The 18,979-nt window shown below is 39.8% G+C and overlaps 1 protein-coding gene across 1 annotated transcript in view; it reads right to left on the reverse strand.

Moving 5' to 3' along the window:
• The window catches only part of BMPER (BMP binding endothelial regulator), a 231,281-nt gene that overhangs the window by 154,728 nt on the left and 57,574 nt on the right, over positions 1-18,979 (reverse strand). The window contains exons 4-6 of the mRNA XM_089532445.1: positions 17,168-17,250; positions 12,299-12,389; positions 10,289-10,371 (exon numbers count right to left, since the gene is read on the reverse strand). Of these exons, the coding sequence (XP_089388571.1) occupies positions 10,289-10,371; positions 12,299-12,389; positions 17,168-17,250 (257 nt within the window). The remainder of the gene's footprint in view (positions 1-10,288; positions 10,372-12,298; positions 12,390-17,167; positions 17,251-18,979) is intronic.

Below are 18,979 nucleotides of genomic sequence, written 5' to 3' on the forward strand. Positions count from 1 at the left end.
AATCAAAGTGCTTGCAAATGTTGATGAGGGTTGGAATATGAGAGTTTCTGCCTGCTTGACTATCATATGGGACACCTACTGTGCAGTTACAGTGTTTGCTATGTGGTTATATAGCACATTTTCCAGTTATACAAGAGGCACTTGCTCTTCATGTCGGAAGTTCATCAGGCTGAGATGTATCTTCCCCTATCTCTTTCCAGGCATTGGCATTTATATGAGTGCTAAATCTGTTTTATCTCACTACATGAGTAGTAAATCTGACAACTACCATGTGGTGGCAAGTGGCACTACAATACTGAGGGTACAGCCTGTATTTCATCATGCATTTTGCCTTCCCACGTGACCTGTCCCTGGAAAATGTATCCAAAACTGCTGTCTGCAAGCCAGAAGGATCCTAGACTCATCATAAAATGTTTCGCAAACAAAGGCTCTAATCACTGACAAGTTGTTGCTTTTACTGCTTCCTACTACAACTTGTGGGAATCTTCTAGACCTAAATCAATTTTTCAAACAAGCGGTCCCATGAGATACCACACACATTCCACTTTAAAGCAATTTATAAAAAGTGCATCAGCAGCTGAACATAAATCTACTGTACTCTCTGGACATGTCTATAGTAATGTGCAGTGGTTTCATTCCCTTATGGTCATGCAGGGTTATTACTCATTTATTTTTCAAGTGGCTTCCAGAGGCTAGGCTTTTTTCTTCAGTCTTTTGTACCTCTTCCCTGGGAAATCACTTATTTTTCCACATTTTCTGAGGTGTCCATTCAGACAAACAAATTTATGAACTCCAGTGAAGCCCCAAGCCAATAAAAATGTAGGTTCTCATCAGGGGCGGCCTGTTAATGGCTCACATTTATGACTTGAACTGTGTAAACTTAAGTCTTTCATTGTCAGAAGCAGCAATCAATCCTGGCTTGTTAATTAGGAAGGCTTTATGAACTGGGACTTGTCAACCTTTAACATCATTATGTTCATTCAATAAATATCTCCCAGCTTCTATACATTCTAAAGGTGAAAATGCAAAAGGACTCTGTCCAGCAAACAGCAAAGAAACACAAAAATACCCCCTACTCAGTCAAATCAGTCTCCCATATGTTGACCTATCTCCACCATGGTTGAGAACCTGTGTTGGAAAATGTATGGAAACAACTGGCATTTAAAATTTAAAAAAGGATCCTTGTGTACTCATGCTTCCACAAACTTAAAAGATGAATCCCCAATCAGGAGGATTTGAAAGGAGGTGATTCACCATGGTGGACATAGGTAAACATATGGGAGACTGATTTGACTGAGTAGGGGGTATTTTTGTGTTTCTTTGCTGTTTGCTGGACAGAGTCCTTTTTTCATATTGCCTGACCAAAGTGTCAAGAGGGGTTGCAGGTTGCAAAAACAATTGGGGGGGAGCTACACGCAGCATTAGAGCCACACTCTGGCCAGCCTTGCTCTAAAGCTTATGCCAGAATAAATCTGTAAAGCAGTCCCAGACCTTGTTCCCTTCATTGAAAGGAACCAGTTATAGCTTTGAGAGCTACCCATTATGAATTGTTGAAGAAGGTAGCTGGTTCTCTATGGGCCAAATGGCATGTCCTCTCCGCTCCTCCCCACCTCCCATCCTCTTGGCAATCAGTCCAGACAACACAGGGCCAAATCCCCAATTCTGGTGCAAACTCCTGATGATGTATGGCTAAGTCAGCACTGAAGTCATGTTACAGCACCCTTAAAACAGATTTTTAAGAACTCACCTTTTGGTCCAGATTGTCCCAGAAAATCTGGAGCCCTCTGGGTGGCTGTTTGCACAAGCATCCCACTGTGCCACCACTGCTGACACAAGTCACTCCCTTTGAGGTCAGAATGACGTGCCCAGCCATGTGAGTGAAGCTGGGCACCTTGTTTTCTGCCTCAGAATGAGCAACTTGTGCCAGCAACAAGCAGCACAGCAGAACACACATGTGAACACCTACTCAGCTTTGCTTTGGAGTGCCCACATAATGGGGAGCACTGAGGGAAGCTTTGGGGCATCCAGGCTGTTCCTGGAGTAATCTGGCACATGTAGAAACGACGAAAGATTCCTAATACAGCATTAATTTAACAGCAGCTTTTCTCTCTGGGGAAGATTATTAAACCTCCCCCACCAATCCCTCCCCCATTACAGTACTGCTTGGAACAAATTCTTTTTGGATGAGAATTCCCAGTGGACATACTGGTTGGGGGACTTGAGAAGTGCCAGCCCAAACTTTTCCAAACTCTGTTTTGCAACAAATAAATCAGTGTTCCATAATGACAGTGATGCAGCTGAAATGACCTTACCCTTCCACCTCAGTCATCAAAAGATCCTGAAGTATCCTGGATCAGTTATTGATCAGAGCAAGCAGTGAGGAAATATACAGGGAAAGTCAGCCCTTAAAATAGCCAGTTCCTAAATTAGAAAGGGCTGAAAGTACAAGAGCCAGTCAAGAACTGAACCTGAAAGCAAATAGGAAACCAATGAAGACTCTACCACCCAAGAGTAATATGTTCCACCTGGCTAGTCCCTGTTTAAAAAAACAACTGGCAGGAGCATTTGGAGAATTGGTATATTTCAAATACATAAAGCTTTTGTTGTTGTTTTGTTTTATGGAGTTATGACTTTACTCTGATTTTCAGTAACTGTAACTTGTTAAAGGGGAGTATAAAAATAAATTCCTCAAAATATACAAATAAATGACAACAACACTGAACAATGTTGTTTTACATATTTATTTTTATATCTATTTCGGTACTCCCTTTTAAGAAAAGTATAAATGATCATGGCCAGGTCAGTCTTCTCCAGAGAAGACAACATGTGGCAAGTCAGCTGAAGGTGGAAAAAAGCCTTCTGAAGCCCTCTTCATGCATTCCTTAGAATATGTGAGGGTTCAGTCTGGAGATAGGGATACACACTTATCCCCCCCAAAAAAATGTTCCTATGTGCACCCTCCCAGACATCCCCCATTTTGTGGCCCCACCATGTGGCGCAGCGGGGTTTTATTTTGTATTTAACCGATAAAACAGAGTCCCTGATGATAGGGTGGATTCTATTCATGTTCAACTCAATGCTTCAGGCTTTGTGACTGCAAAGGAGGCTTAGAGAGGTGTTGCGGAGGATAGCCCCTCTCTTCTTGCCACTGCTGCCACCACTTCCCCCTCTCCTCCTTCCACACCATGTCTTCTGTGTGTCTTTACACCATTACAGTTGGTCCTCCATATCCATGGATTCTTTATCCATGGATTTAAGCATCCATGGCTTGAAAATATATTTTTTAAAATATAAAGAAACATTGATTTTGCCACATTTTACATTACTATCTATTGTATTTAATGGGACCTGAACATCCACGGATTTTGGTATCCAAGGGGGTCCTGGAACTAAATCCCAGCCGATACCAAAAGTCCAATGTACTTTAAGGATCACAACTCCCAGCACCATCTAGACTGCATAGCCATGTTAGTTGTGAGTTATAAAAGCTATAGTCTCAAAAGGCAAGGTTCCAAAAGTATTGGATTTAAATGTGATATGCAAATAAGGTACACAATTCTAAACCACAGAATTCCTGACTCTTCCCCACCAGCCTTCATGAAAGAAGTAAAAAAGATAACAATACTCCTTTCCAAGTCAATCAGTTTTATAGTACAACATTCAGCCATCTTAGCCAACTAGTAGTCTAACATCTCTCCTCCTCCCCACCTCTGGCCACTTTATAGATCAATATGCTGCTTGCCTTGCTCCTCACTCGCAGCTGGAGACAAAAAGTAGAATGGCCCTTTCTGAAACTACTCAGTAGCCCGCCCTCCCCTCACAGCATGGTAGGACCTCGTATCTCCAAATACTTCACATGCCAATATTTATAAAGATTATAGTCTCGGTAACATGGGGACGCAGGAGACTCTACAGTTAAAAGGGCCTGGTTATGAGTTTGGAATACTCTTATTTAACAATAAACTTTGCCATGGTTACCACCCTCACATGAGAGCTGCTTTCCTTGCCAAGCCTGCTCTATTTTTTATTTTTAAACAGCTACATCAAAAGGAGGGGGGAAAGTAATAAGATAATTGGAATCTGACTGTTTAATATAGGCAGCAAGAAAGTACATGTGAAAGCCAAGAGTTCCAGCACCCCTCCTCTTTAAACAGCCAAGCAGGCTCCTTCTCAAGCTCTTGTAAATGTGGTTTCTGAACCATAACACCTGATTAATATCACCAGTCCATCACTTAAGTAGATAGTTCAAGGTGAAGCAGGGACAGGGGAAGAGCCAAGGTTTCTCCAGAAAGCTGAATTGGACTCTTCAGAGCAAGTGTTACAGCATTAAGGCTAGATGAATGAATTGCAGCAGGATAGCTGGCCTTCAGTAAGTGATCCTCATAATCCTGCCCTTCTTTTGCACCTAAGAGTACTTGCCCAGAGAAGCACAACCGTTTAAAGACTACCCATTGGCTGAAAGGCAAGATGTGAAGGAAGAAAGGTACTACACGTTTCAGTGTAGTTCAGGGAAATTTGAAATCACCCAAAGGATTAAATTGCTCTGTTGTTGTAGTGTGGATTTAAATCATTTCCAACTCATGGCTACCCTAAAACAAACCTATATCTGGGCTTTCTTGGCAAGGGTTATTCAGAGGGGATTTGCCTTTGCCTTCTTCTGAAACAGAGAGTGTGGCTTACCCAAAGAAACTCACTGGGTTTTCATGGCTGTGTGGTGATTCAAACCCTTCTATCCAGAATCCTAGTTCAACACTCAAACCAGCACACCACACTGGCCCATGGAATGGCTTGCTCAGGCATGCATAAATGAAGAAAGCCTCTCTCAAGGAAGAATGGATGTCATCTGGACTACAGTAACAGTCAACAACTTGTGTCTAGAATTTAGATACGAAGCCTGGGTGCAGTAAAATGATTCCATGGAACAAAAGTTAACTCACCGGAGAAGTGGATTCTGAATAAAGGGTCACAAATGAATAGCTTTGAAAACAGAACAATTAAAAGTAGAAGAATGAACGCCTATAAAGCCAAGGCCATATTCTGTGGGACTTTCATTCGTTCATTCATGATGATCAGTGTAGTGGCAGAAAGGAAAATCAACTCTGGAGGAGAGATAACATTCTCAGATGATTTGTCATGTGCTGACAACCAAATTTTGTATCAGGCTTCGGTCAATGCCACTAACATACCCTCCAACATTTCAAAAATGAAACTGGGATATGTGTTGCCAGGCAGGAATATCAGAATGGGTCAAGATGGCAGACTTCATTAATATTGGGGGGGGGGGGGGGCAAGCTGGGAGAGGCTGCTGCATTTCATTTTTGCCAGAGCCTACTGGGATGGGTACAATTCCATCCTTTCTTATCTTCTCCTCCTACTGGGTAATTGAGTACAAGCTACTTTTATACTTTGATCTCAGTTTGCAGCAATGGAAGAAAATGGGGGACAAAGGGGGAAAGTAGGAGGATGGGAGAGAAATAGGACATTAAAATTTAAAAGGTGGGAGGGAAGGGGTCAGAAATTATTAATCAGAATAGTCCCTGCTGAACTGGGACATATGGAGGGTATTCACTGTATACTTGTGAAGCTGGTAAAATATTTCCTACAAACAAAAAGAAAACAAACAAGGCTTCAAATCCTCTCCAAGGCACTTAAAGATACAGTGTTGGAAAATAAGTTTTTTCCAAAATACAGCCCTATGCAAACAAGACCAGAAAACAGAGCAAGGAGAGAGCTACTGCGGCTTAGGGGCTCAACAGACTGCCACTAAGGAGTGGCTCCTTGCTGCCCATTTCCTCGCCAGATAGGGGCTGCGGCAACTGCACACCACAATCCAAATCTGGCCTTTCTGTGGTGCAAAGCTGCAAAAAGCAGCTCCTTTTCATGCCATGGAAAGGGTGCCCTAGCTGCAGCAGCTTTTCAGCGTTCCTTAGGAGGTTATAACATGTAGGGAAAGAATCTCCAGAGGACAAGACAGATTTTATAGGCCCTAATGAAGCTATGGGAGCCAGCGTAGTGTAGTGGTCTGAGCACTGGACTATGGCACTGCACATCAGGATTTGATTCTTCGCTTGGCCATAGAAATCCACTGGCTTACCTGGGGCAAGTCGCAGGCTCTCATCTCCAGGAAACCCCATTATAGAGTTGCCTTAGGGTCGCCATAAGTCAGAGATGACTTGAAGGCACGCAACAACAACAACAACAACAGCACTGTAGACCTAATAACCTGAGTATGTGGAAACCAGCATGGTTGCTGTGGGGACAGAAGACTTGAAAAAGGCTGTGTTGTTGGTCTCTGCTTTGACAATGGCAAGGATTCAGAAAGCCAGGACTGGTGCTTTAAGAAGCCTTCAATTCTGTGGGGAAAGTGGTTTCAGCAAAGTAATTTCACCTAGCAACTTAAAGCAGTTGATGATTTTGGATTCAGGAGGCACACTAATACCACTGGTGTACTAAAGCTTGGGGTTTTTACAGAATATTACAAACAAGCAAACAATGGAGAAAAGCAGGCTCCATTTGGCTCACTCCGTCTTAAACAAATCAAACAAAAGGAAAGAAGGAACTTTGGCAAAGGCTAAACAATCATCTCAATATCAGAGGATTCCTCAAACCTAATCCAACCAAAACAAGGTCTTACTGGCATGCTATACCTGAGTGTGGAGGATCCTCAGTTGCCTTACTGAGGTGCTTATCAGGACTAACTATACCCTGGATCATGCTGTAAATTTTAAATGCTGGCATTAGAAGAACAGCAATATCAACTGTGTGGGTACTTCTGTTTGAAAGCACAAATTGGTTGTCAAGACCTAGTCGGAGAAAGAAAAGCAAAGGGTCACAACTTCGTCTGATTTATGTACAACAGATTCCAGATTTAATCCCTGACATCTCTAACCGGGGTCCACAGGGTTGCCATGGATCGAGATTGACTCAGGGCAGTTAACAACAACAGTGTCTCTAGGCAGGGGTACCAAAAGCCCACAGACAGCCTCTGCTAGATAGTGTGGACAACACCGAGATATACTGACTAATTATCTGACTCAGTATAAGACAATTTCTTCCATTCTTAAAACACATAGCCATAGAACTATGTTGAATTTTCCCAGTTGAAACATACAAGAGTGCTGGCTGTCAACTCTAGCATGAAAGATATTGGGAAATGGAATAATGCTGTGGTAGCACAAGTAGAAGGGTGGCAGGACCCATCTACCCCTTGATTTCTAAGAGATCCTGCTTTCTGGCCATAAGTAGGCAAGCAACACTGCTGTGTTAAAATGAACATCTTTCTGGTTTATTCTAAGTAAGTGCTGTGCTATTCTAGGCTTTGGCAGAATGGGAGTTTACAATTGAACAAAACTATCTTGTGTTTTTCCATCTATTCTTCTATTGCCAGAACTGAAAGAGGAAAAAAATATCTTGCAGAAAGAAATATCTTTCTTTGGTCCTCCTCCACCAGCAGTTAGCTCCTTCCCATCTTTTAAGAATCATGCTGAACAACTCCAATCTCAATCACAGTGGAAATGTAATTAGGGGTGGGGAAAATACCTTCCATCTAATAAAGTCCTCACATGTTGCAGCATATCACTCACAAGCCAGTTCCCATACTATCGCATGACTAGATATGTATCTGAAACAAGACATCCGCCCTACTTTTTTGATAAGAGATTTATTATTATTATTATTATTAACTTTTATTTATAAAGCGCTGTAAATTTGCTGCTGCAACCTTTTTTTAAAAATGTGTTTGTTTGTGTGTGTGTGGGGGGGGGGTTCCACTTGAACACAGGCAACAACCTACTTCAAGAAGCTTTGTGATGGCTCCACTCTTACTGTACAATCTGAATTGTCCAGGTAAATGTGTGAGTCTAAGGAAACTAAGCAGGAGAGACAGAGGAGGAATGAGGAAAACACTGACATGACAAGCATGCCTTGAAGGAGGAGGCCCTCACTGCTTTTCAGTTGGATGAAAGTTTTGTTTCCACTGACAAAAAACACCTCATCCTTGTTTGCCAGCTTTATTTGGGTAGGAATAGAAGGGGTGGGGAAGGAAACACTGATGAACTGGCAACTTCTTAATCATATTAATCAACATGCAACTCCTGTTTGATGAAGTTAAGGTGGTGCTGGAGAGGAGTCAGAGCCAACTTCACCCCAGGCAAAAGCAAACACACATCCACTGATCTTGACTGAAGTTATATCTCTTTGTGCTGAATGATTAATTGAAGTCATCAGAGGCCAGAACCAATACGTTACACAACATGTCTGTGCCATGGGCAAAGCTGCCAATAGAAAGGCATTAGATAGTGCTTTGCTTTTATCGTCTGCTATTTGGCACACCAAGATAGCCCTTCTGAAGATACTTGAAGTAAATTAAACTTAAGAGGGAGAGAAAATCAAAAGTTGTGTACTCCACCGCAAGTTACAGGATGAGCTAGCTGTCTTTTACCAATCCAAATTACTGAATCCACAAACATCAAATCACTATGGCTTTAGGTCATATCTTATTTCCAACACTACCACACTGACTTTTTTTCTGGGTGTGTCAGATCAACATGGGACTTTCTTAGTGTGCGTCTACACAGGCCAAATAAAGTGGTCTCACCTATTTTTCACAGCGAGCTGGCCAAACAAAGTAGAGAATGATTAGGGCCAAATCCAAGCCCTTCCCTTGCTTCAGGACTTTAATCCAGAGGGAATAAAAGAGGGGATTTCTCCCAGTTTTGAGCAGGAAATCTGTAAAGTTGGTGGGAGGGAGACTGCACTTCATAGTGACATTGATGAGGAGAAGTTCAGAGAGCTGTATATTTGCATGCATGGAGGAAGAAAGAGGGGGGAAAATTTGAGCAGCCACAGTCATGTGGCCATATATACTGTGCGTCCTTGCCCTGCGTGGGGATTCGTTCCAGACCCTGCCACCTAAAGCAAGTTCTGTCTGTGCCTGAGCCCCATTGAAACTAATGGGGATCGTGCATGCAGCGCAGCATGGCACATGAGTCGTATGCGTGAGCGCCATGTCCTCTTCGGCACGCAGCTTCTGGACCATGGTGTGTCTGAAAGGGAGCACTGTGTGGACAGTTTTCTTGAATTCACCTTGGTGTGTATAAACAAGTCTGTGGGTACTGTGGCTCAAGGTAACCCAAAGGTAAACTGGATTTTCTTGTCAGTCCAGATGTGACCCTAATCCTAAATATTACACATATGAATAGAATTGTACATATAGCAAGAGTTGCCATTTCTAAGAAATAATTCAAATCTGTAACCAAATTTAATTAAATCAGCCCACCGTCATTCTAAATATAGGATTAAAACAAAGGTTTGCTGAACTTTGTTTTATTTAAAATAAAATAACATCCCTTCTAAAATGGACTTTAGCAAATCAGTTTGAAATGTTCATTTATTGATAAGAGCTTATTTATAATTAACACTCTATATTGTTTGCTTTTCTAATATAAATTCAAAATATAATCCAGTGACCAAAATGCATAAGCCATTAAATGAAGTAAATGAGCTTTAAATGTGACTAACAAGTCCCACACATTTTGATGGGTTTATGCTAAATAGTTAAATAGGAATAACATTAGGATAGGATCACTTTTAGCAGATATTTTTTGCCATAATATGTTTCCACTTAAACTGCCCTTACCACTTTGATGGATGTTTAATGCTTCACCAGAATAGTATGTAAGTAATTACAGAGGCAGCAGATAACCCATACTGCAGGAAGATGATACTTAAGACTCCTACTCTTTATTTTCTCCAAACTCCAAATCTGCTATCCTAGCCTCTTTTATTCTGGTTCCTAGAGGCAACTCCTGAACTTTTCTGTTTAGGTAATTCCTAAGAAATCGAAGCATTTAGCAATAGCAAGAGCCTTTACATTTCTATACCGCGTAATAGTAAACTCAGCACTCTCTAAGCCAGAGATTTCTGGGGACAGGACTTCCACAGAGACAGTTAAAGGCACGAGAGGATGGGGGAAGAGGAGGAACAGGCATATACGCTCAGAGATGGCTTCGCCTGCCAGAGAGGGTTTGCATGCCATAAGTTCGCCACCATGGCTCTAAGCAGTTTACAAGCTGTAAGCCAATTGCCGCCAACAAGCTGGGTACTCATTTTACCAACCTACGAAAGGATGGAAGGCTGAATCAACTGTGGAGGCCTGGGATTGAATTCACAACGTTGTTTCTGTGTAATATAAAACCACTACTGCTAATAATAATAATAATAATAATAATAATAATAATAATAATGCCTTTTAAAAGTCATGTGCATTGATACAATGCTAAAGACTTACAATACAAGCACATGTGATGCATTTGTTCCCTTCAGGCTGAAATTCCTCACCTTCATAGTACTGTCTACCTTCAAATGTACAACCTGGGAAAAGAAAAGCAGTCATTTAAAAATATTTTTCTTACCACCTCATCTGCATACAATCTCTTTTGCAATACAACTGCAATACAAATACCATAGGTGAAAAGTATTACCAGTCATAATTGTCTGTAAATCCCAGGTTTATATAAAATCATTATGTAAAATAATATGAGCACATACGGGAATTCCCATTAATTGCCTTTTCATTTCCAAGCTGTTAAAATGCACCACATTACCATTTTAAATCTTATCTTTATAACCGCAAGAGTCTATAAACTTAATTAAAATGCATTAAGTAGAGAGTGCTCAACAATGTATTAAGCATCTCAGGAATTTAGGTTTTAACAGACATGAAAAAATCACAACTATGTAATCTTCATAGATTGTCCTTGAATACCACAATGATTGCAACATGTAAATACAGGCATCATAAGCATTGGGACGGGGGGGGGGGGTGTCAATTTGTATCCTAATTAATGAAGATATAAGACCAACATTGCTTATGATGAAGAAAAGGAGGAACAATCTGTGCTGATTTTCTTTCATTTTTTACATAGGACAAGACAGCTGTGAAGAAACCCTGATGGAAACAAAAGTGACCAGGTGGGGTGTAATGTCAGAAGCGGAGTAAACAAAAGAAAGGGGGACAAAGAAAGAAAGAAAGAAAGAAAGAAAGAAAGAAAGAAAGCCACCAAGCCAGTAGTGCTAACTTCTCTTCATTTTTATTCAGGAGGAGAAACTAGAATATTTTTTTTAAAGAACCTATGAGTGCAGGAGGAATTATTAATTGGTCATAAAGCATGTGCTTTGCACACATGGAAGTGCCAGAATCAACCTCCTACAAGAAACTCCAGTCGGAGCTCTAGAAAGCATCTGTGAGCCAGTGAGTCGGAAGTAGACAACATGAAGCTGGCCAGATGTGGCTTGAAGAAGATTTTGGATTCATCCACAATTTAAGTAAGCCAACCTACTATGCATTTCTGGGACAAATATGCAGGCTAAAGCACAGTTACCATTTCAGACTGCATTCCTTTACAAATATTGCAATGTAGTTTTTCACACAAAAAATAATAATCTGAATTTTTGTGCCTTTTTTTTTTAAAACCAACTTAGACCGATGCAGAAACTAGGTGGAACTGGCTTATGGTTGACTGCATGGGAAATTAACACGTATTTGAAATAAGCTGTTTCATTGGTTTTTAGCTATGGCTTGGTACATGTCAGATGTTTACTAAAAATCATCCCAAAATCGATATTATACACACAGACACACACACACACACACAATGAGGAAGGGAGCATCATGACCAACCAAGTGATTAGTGGATAAGAGGACAAGAACAAAGTGTGGCTGGTTTTCTGTGAGAACTGTGAACTAACACCCAACTCTGGAATATCCATATAGAAATTCATACTATTCTAGGATAAGATAATGTTAGCTTGAGTAAACTTTTAATCATATGAAATGCAAGAAAGGGTAGTAATAATATATGGAGTGGCACTGTATCTGTATCCAAATATGTTTGGTAGGCGGTCTTTCTTGTTTCGTACATTGTTCAAGATCAAGATAGAGTTGAAACACCATAGAGAATGCATATATATTTGCATATATATGCACACACATATGTATGGACATCTGGGCCCCTCATCCCATAGGATCTGGGAAGGAAAGGGGCTGGGAAGCAGAAACATAAAACACTTTATAGGGCAACTTTTGCTATCCTGTTAATATACAGTTTTGTTGAACTAAAATCCCAATCAACCTTAAGCAAGTTTGGCCAACCAAACATTTATAGTCATTCATTTCTGTTCCCATTCCATTCCCCAAAGCTGATAATCATGCTATTTAACCTTAAAAATTAACACAGGAATGCCAGATTTGCTGTATTATCAAATATATTTTATTATAAGTGCATCTTTGAAATCTTACCTGGACATGTGGGACAGCACATTCCTGGCTGTTTTGAAGGGTTTTTACAATGAACAATGCATTGAATTTCAGATTCTGTTATCACTCCTTCCTACCAGAGAGAATAAGAAACCAACATAAATTAAAATCTATAAAGAGAAAAGAGGAAAAAAGCACAGTATAGACACAAAAGAGGTCATTTGTATTTGTGTATATGCACAAATTTTCACATACACTGTACATGCAGATATGCACAAATAACACCAATTAATGTAATAGTAAAATATGTAATCAGTGTTAAGACATTGTCACAATTAAAGCATAATTCATATTTTATAATAAAGCTGAATGTTGTTTACTTTATAACATGTGCACAACAAACTGCACAAGAAAGACACTTGGATTCTTTTTAGTATTCTTTAGAGAATATGAAAAAGCTCTTACTAGCCAAACCAATCTGAGATGACACTTTTCTCCATGAATGTATATATAAATGCCAAATGCAACTTTCCAAAACACACATGTGTTATCACAAGCATATTTGAAAATGGAGCAAAATCTTTAGTTAGTCCATAATCAAAATGCTAGGTTAATAACTGGGTCTCGTTGATCTAATCAGGAGATGGCAATGTTTTGTTAGCTCCATTAGCTTCCTGTCTAATTTTGTGCCCAATTCAAAATGTTAATGTTGACCTTTAAAGCCCTAAATAGGTTGGAGTGAGAGCATCTAAAGGATCATCACAGTCCAAAACACAAAGCAGATATAATCCAGTTTGAGACCACTTTAACTGTTCTGGCTCAATGCTAGGGAATTCTGTGAACTGTAGTTTTGTGAGACATTTAGCCTTCTCCATCGGAGAGCTCTGGTGCCACATTAAACTATAAGTCCCAGGACTCCCTAGCACTGAGCTGCAGTATTTCTGCAGTGTGTTTTGGACCCACATGTAACTGCCTGGATCCTCCGTTCATCTTCAGAGCCCTCCTTCTTCTTATCAAGATGGCAGCGAAGAGAAGGAGGAGAGGGCAGTCCACTTCCAGAATGCCTTCCACAAGGAGATTTCCCTGGCACCCACATCAGACAAAAATATTCCTCTCCTTCCAGGCATTTTAGCTGTTTGTATATATTTTATACTTTATCCCCTCCAAACTCATTTACTAGAATACTATATATCCTCTTAGTATTACATCATCTCACCAGAAATGGTTTGTTACTGGGAGGACTAAAAATAAATGAGAACAAAATAAAATTAATTTAATAGTAAGGTATATGTTTTAAGAAAGGAACAAATAATAACAAGCAGATGATAACCAGCTAGTTATTAACAGTGGACACACTTTTTCTTCAAATGAAATGCTGCTTTACATAGGGCAAAGAACTGGTGGGAAAAGGAGGGTTGCTTTACCCTTTATTCATACATTTCTCCATGCTAAACTGTAACCCAACTGATTTTTTTGCTCCACAAAGTACCAAAACCCTATAAAGAAGTACATTTTCCTATTTCCACAACTAGAGAAGAATCTGGGGAAGCCAGTTTGAAGTGAAGAAATGTCAGATATGGAATAAATTGTGCATCTTTCCCTCATCCACCATTTCATCGTTCTAAATTTGTACATAAACCACCACCACCATCACCGCTCCCTTTTACAAAAAATACTCCATGGTTTTTCAGTTTAAAAAAACTGGCATTGTGGCTTGATGGAGAAGGAGCAGAGTTGTGACTAAGAGAGCCATTTAGCCCAAGAGGTTGTCTAAAAGATTGCTTTAAATGGTAAGCTTCATGTGAAGAACATGAAAGAACTGATCAGGGAGTATATCTCAGGCTTTGGGTTGAGTTTTGGACCCCCTTAACAATTCAGAGTATCCTTGTGGATATTCTCATAGGAAAACCGGTTGGTATAGTTGTGTTTTACACATTCATTGGTTACTCCAAACTAGTGCAGACTCATTGAATCAATACAAACTTGGTAAATCAACACCTAAGTAAGTTCCACTGATTTAAGTGGGCCAATTCTAGTTTGGACTGACAACTGCATTAACCCCTTTATCTATTTATTGTGGCCCATAAGGAGATTAACCTGAAAGTAAAGGCACATCTGAGTCTTGCAAGCTGCCCCTGCAATATCTATCTCCAGGGCAGTAAACTTAAGATAACAAAACAAGAGTAAGAAAAGAAAGATGCCAATCTTATCAAAAGTCTGAAGCCCACAGGAAATGTGAAAATAATCCACCATTCTGTTTTCCGAGTAACAGGGCTGATAAAAACATTCTTCCCACTCTACATCCTTGGAGGAAAGAGGCTTATGAGAAGAGATAAAAGATTCTCATCCTGTGGGATGGAAGCTTCTTATCTTTGATGGTTCTGCTGATATGAGTCAAGCAAATGATCTGCACTCCTTGCTCCAGAAGCTAACTTCCTGATAAGTACAGAAACAGGGGTAGGACAGATCTCTGTGTAAAGTTTGCCGATTTCTGAGAGAACTGTTCAAATGCTCAAGCAGAGAGGAAAAGAGAAAGACTTTCTTTTTACAAAGTTCCAAATCTAAGATTTAAAATGAAGGTGGCAGGGCCCAGTCCTCCACTGGAACACTGACTGGAAGAAGCATATGAAGCCCAGGAGTAAACACTTCATCAACAGCCATACAATTATTATAAACTACCAGTGTATATATACTTGGCATCATTCTATCTCCATACTGCTTTGGATTATTTACCTTGATCTCCCAGTGCTGCAGGCTTTTCTTACTTACAAATGTCAGCCTACAACTATGGAGGAGGCAAGGTAATGGAACAACATTAACATATTACCATATGAGCAAGTTGTCACAGATATAAATAGATGTGGGACTGAGTAAGTCTCTCTTGGGAGAGACTGCCAAATCCACGGCACCATCATAGAGATGTCCTGTCTACAATCATAATCTGCCTCTCATGCAATCACAGCAAAACCCAAAGAGGGGCCTCTGAGCCAAACTGAACATAGGCAGGTTCATGGGGAAAAGGTGGTCCTTGAAGTACCTGGATCACCACTCACAAGCCAGAATTCTGCTGGTGATACACACAGGAATTACAGCTCTTTCGGTATTTGTTGCATTCAGCACCTCTTTCACGCAATTCTCAGGCTGTGCAACCAACTCCTCTGTTGCTCCTCTTGGCCACTTAACAGTTGGGAGAAGTCAAGGACATTTGGGCAGTATCTGTTTCAGCATCTGGATATGACAACAGCCTTTTGGACCCTTGAGGATCCTCTTGACCTTTGAGAAGACATCTTTGTGCCTCCAGCTACAGAAGCACAGCCAGAAAAACTACCAAGCTGTTAGCATATCCCCCCTGCACTGGTCACTGAAAGCTTACATCAGCAGTAGGAAAGTAATTTGTGAGACTGTGATCACTAAGCAGAGCTTTCCATTCCAACAGCACCATGCAGGATCTCAGCCTTGGTTTTTACAGGTCATTATCAATGCTTTGCATTGTGTTTAGAAATATTCTGAGAAACATTATAGCTTTCTCAAAACTAATGTGGTTCACCATGGCAAACCTATTTCTGTCCCGGAGGCCACTCTGTCATACAAATTTCTGCAGGTGAAAGGTATGTCTTCACAAAGAAACTATATATACCTGCCTATACAAGGTCAAGTTTAACAGGGTCTGTAGACTATAAAACTCAATATTTAGTGGATGTTCACACCATCTGGAACAAACTAAGCCACAGCTCCCTGAATAAAACAAGCTTCCAACCTCTCTATCTTCTCTGTGGTGAACTTCACTTTAGTGGTCTTAGACATGTATTTCTGATCCTACCTGAATCTAACCAAACTTGGGTACTCAAGTTCATTTTCAACTAAATGGTGCAAAAACCAATGTTTTACTGTTTAGCTCCCCACAAATATTAAGAGCAAGCAACATTTAGATATACAATATTTTAAGGGTTGAGAAGTCTAATGGTAAGTTCTATATTTAATATAAACACTACAGGTTTTTAAAATCCCAGCCTTTTAACATCTTGAATCCATTTCTCTGCCTAAAAGTACTTTCACAGAAAGTCCTGGGTTTTTCCTCAGGGAGATCTTTATTTTCTTGCTATTTTCATAGGCTACGTCTGAGCAAAAGAATACATACAGTACTACCCTTATGCCAATGATGCTTTCCATTCTTCACTTACCTTATTATTCATTTATTATTTATCCATTTATTCATTTAATTCCCCTCCCCTAGTCTATTTTATAAAATGAATCAATACAAGGGAGCATTGTCCTTTTTTCTTGAGCTTTATAAATACTAGAAATGTCCAAAAAATGAAGTTTTGTATTAATTGGAAATCTCTACACCCTTTTTTGGGGGAAAAGAAACTGTTTGCTTAAACCAAATGTTTGCAATACAGTGGAGATAAAGCTTCCTTGTGACCTATGATGTGGGCATGTTCAGGGATTAGTTCTTTTTGGTTGGATGCATATTAGAAAAATCTTTGGTATTTGTAGATCCATATGTTCTTTAAAATTACACCTTGTAATGCAGAACTTAGCAGAGGGCAGCATTGTTGGATGCTCTGTGCTTTTACTGTTCAAAAATACTTAAGGCTCTAAGGCTGGAAAGATGGATATTCACCACCCATTGGTCAAAAAATCTTACTGCTTTAGCTACACACAAAGGGATAGTCGTCAATTTCGAGAAAATGTATTTTTCAAAGAATGGTAAGCTTATATAAACACATATGCCTCGCCTTTATTCATATCTTATGCATTTCCTATACCCTTCTTTTTCTTTCTCTTTTCCTCTATTACTTTCTATATTTCTTTTCTTTGCAATTATACTTTTAAAGTCCAATAAAATATATATTTAAAAATATATTTTAAAAATTAAAAACTGAAAATGTCTGTTGGAACACTAATTACCTGACATTGGTGCATCACACAAGGTTTGTTTGGGGCCTGCCATGACTCTGAGCTGTTATATGAGTTTCCTTCAAAAGTGCAACCTAGGGGAAAAAACAGAAATAATAAGCAGAACAATTCTTTTTATATTAGCAAGCCACACAAGACTACTAAAAACCACCAATTTCCTTAAGCAAGTTGTTCAGTTTCTCTAGTTTTATAGCTGTTATCATGCATACGATTTGGAAAAGTTCACTACTAAAAAATAAGGCAAGTTTCTAAACCTCACGGGTCAGAAAATATAACTTGAAAACACGCTGACTGTCAGTTAGCTAATCCTAACGCTATGGAAGAGAAAGAGAAACACTGAAAGGGATAGGAGCCAATGGTATGGTGAAGAGTTTTAGTAATTTTGACACTTTTCTGGCTATGTGATAATGAGATTGAAAGGAGAAAAGGAAATGTAAACCAATTCATCTTATTTTAGCAATCTACTATTACTAAAATAAAAAGCACTTCCTAGGAAAAAGGCAAGAACATTCTTAAGAATTTGTCCAAACCACATATTCTGTCCTGCTTCTTTTTCAAGAAGCTGCATCTTAAGCCACCTAATCAGGCTATGAATGTCTGCAAAATTCTTCAGAAAATCGGCTGAGTGGTAAATATCTTCCACTTTGGCAAGTTTACTCAGCCAGGTAGAATTGCACCTGCTACATGACTGAGCACAGAGCATATTTGGCTCAGAAAGTAGCAATTACTGAATTCCTCACATTCAGAGATATCCTTGAAGGCATTGCTCTCCATCCTGCTCATTACACCATAATCAAGCATTAAGACCATTCATTCTATTTATCTTCCAGATGAAGAGAAGAAAACTTCTGGATTAAATCAGGCAGGAGAGGGAACCATAAATTTCATTCCAGTGACTTTCTAATGTGCAGTGCAGAGGTCAAAGCCACTTTCATTTCAATTGTAATTTGCCTGTTTCTACCACCCATGGATATAATTCAAACTTTCAGACAATTACAGATCACTTTATCAAGGCAAAATAAATAAAAGACTATCTGAGGGTCTGGTGCTTATTATTCCCTGGGCAAGGCAGAAAAGTCATGTTATCTGCTGGAGTTTTTTGTTTGTTTGTTTTTAAAATCATTTGTATGTACAGCGTTGTGTACATTTACAGTGCTATAAAAACAACAACAACAACAAAACAGAAGAAAGAAGAGCCTCTTTGGTATGTTCTGCATATCAAGAAATGTCATAAAATTAGAAACTGCCGTTGTAAAGAAGCAGGTACCACAGGGCACATCACCTTCCTGCCCTTGACTAACATCCATGTAATAAAAATATGAGCATCAATCCAAGGCAGTGCCAGGCTTATCTTCTGGATTCTGTCAGAAAGCCAATAATACCTGTTCTGAAGGAACTGCATGGGCTGCCAGTACATTTCCATTCTGAATTCATGTTTCTGACAGTAATTTAGAACTCTCAATGGCTTGGGACCTTAATACATGAGGATGTGCCCCCCTCTCCCCCCCCCCACCTATCTGAGAAATGAAATCTACTACAGGGGCTTCTCTTTGTCCCATTAATAGGGGAAATACATTGCAAGAGGGCATGGAAGAGTGCCTTTTCTGTACTGGCACCCTGGTTGTTGAACCTCCCTTCCTCTAGAGGCCCGATTGGCACCAACATTAGAATAATTTCTAATAAACAAAATGCACAGATGAAGAACTGTGGTATCATAATATAAACAAATTTCAATCTGGGAAATAAAACAAAGGCCTTTCAAGGCAACATGGAATTTGGACTAGATGAGAATGGTGGTGAGTT

This window comes from Sceloporus occidentalis, unplaced genomic scaffold, assembly GCF_023333645.1.
Source record: "Sceloporus occidentalis isolate IW3139 unplaced genomic scaffold, rSceOcc1.0.p SCAF_7, whole genome shotgun sequence".
Taxonomy (NCBI): domain Eukaryota; kingdom Metazoa; phylum Chordata; class Lepidosauria; order Squamata; family Phrynosomatidae; genus Sceloporus; species Sceloporus occidentalis.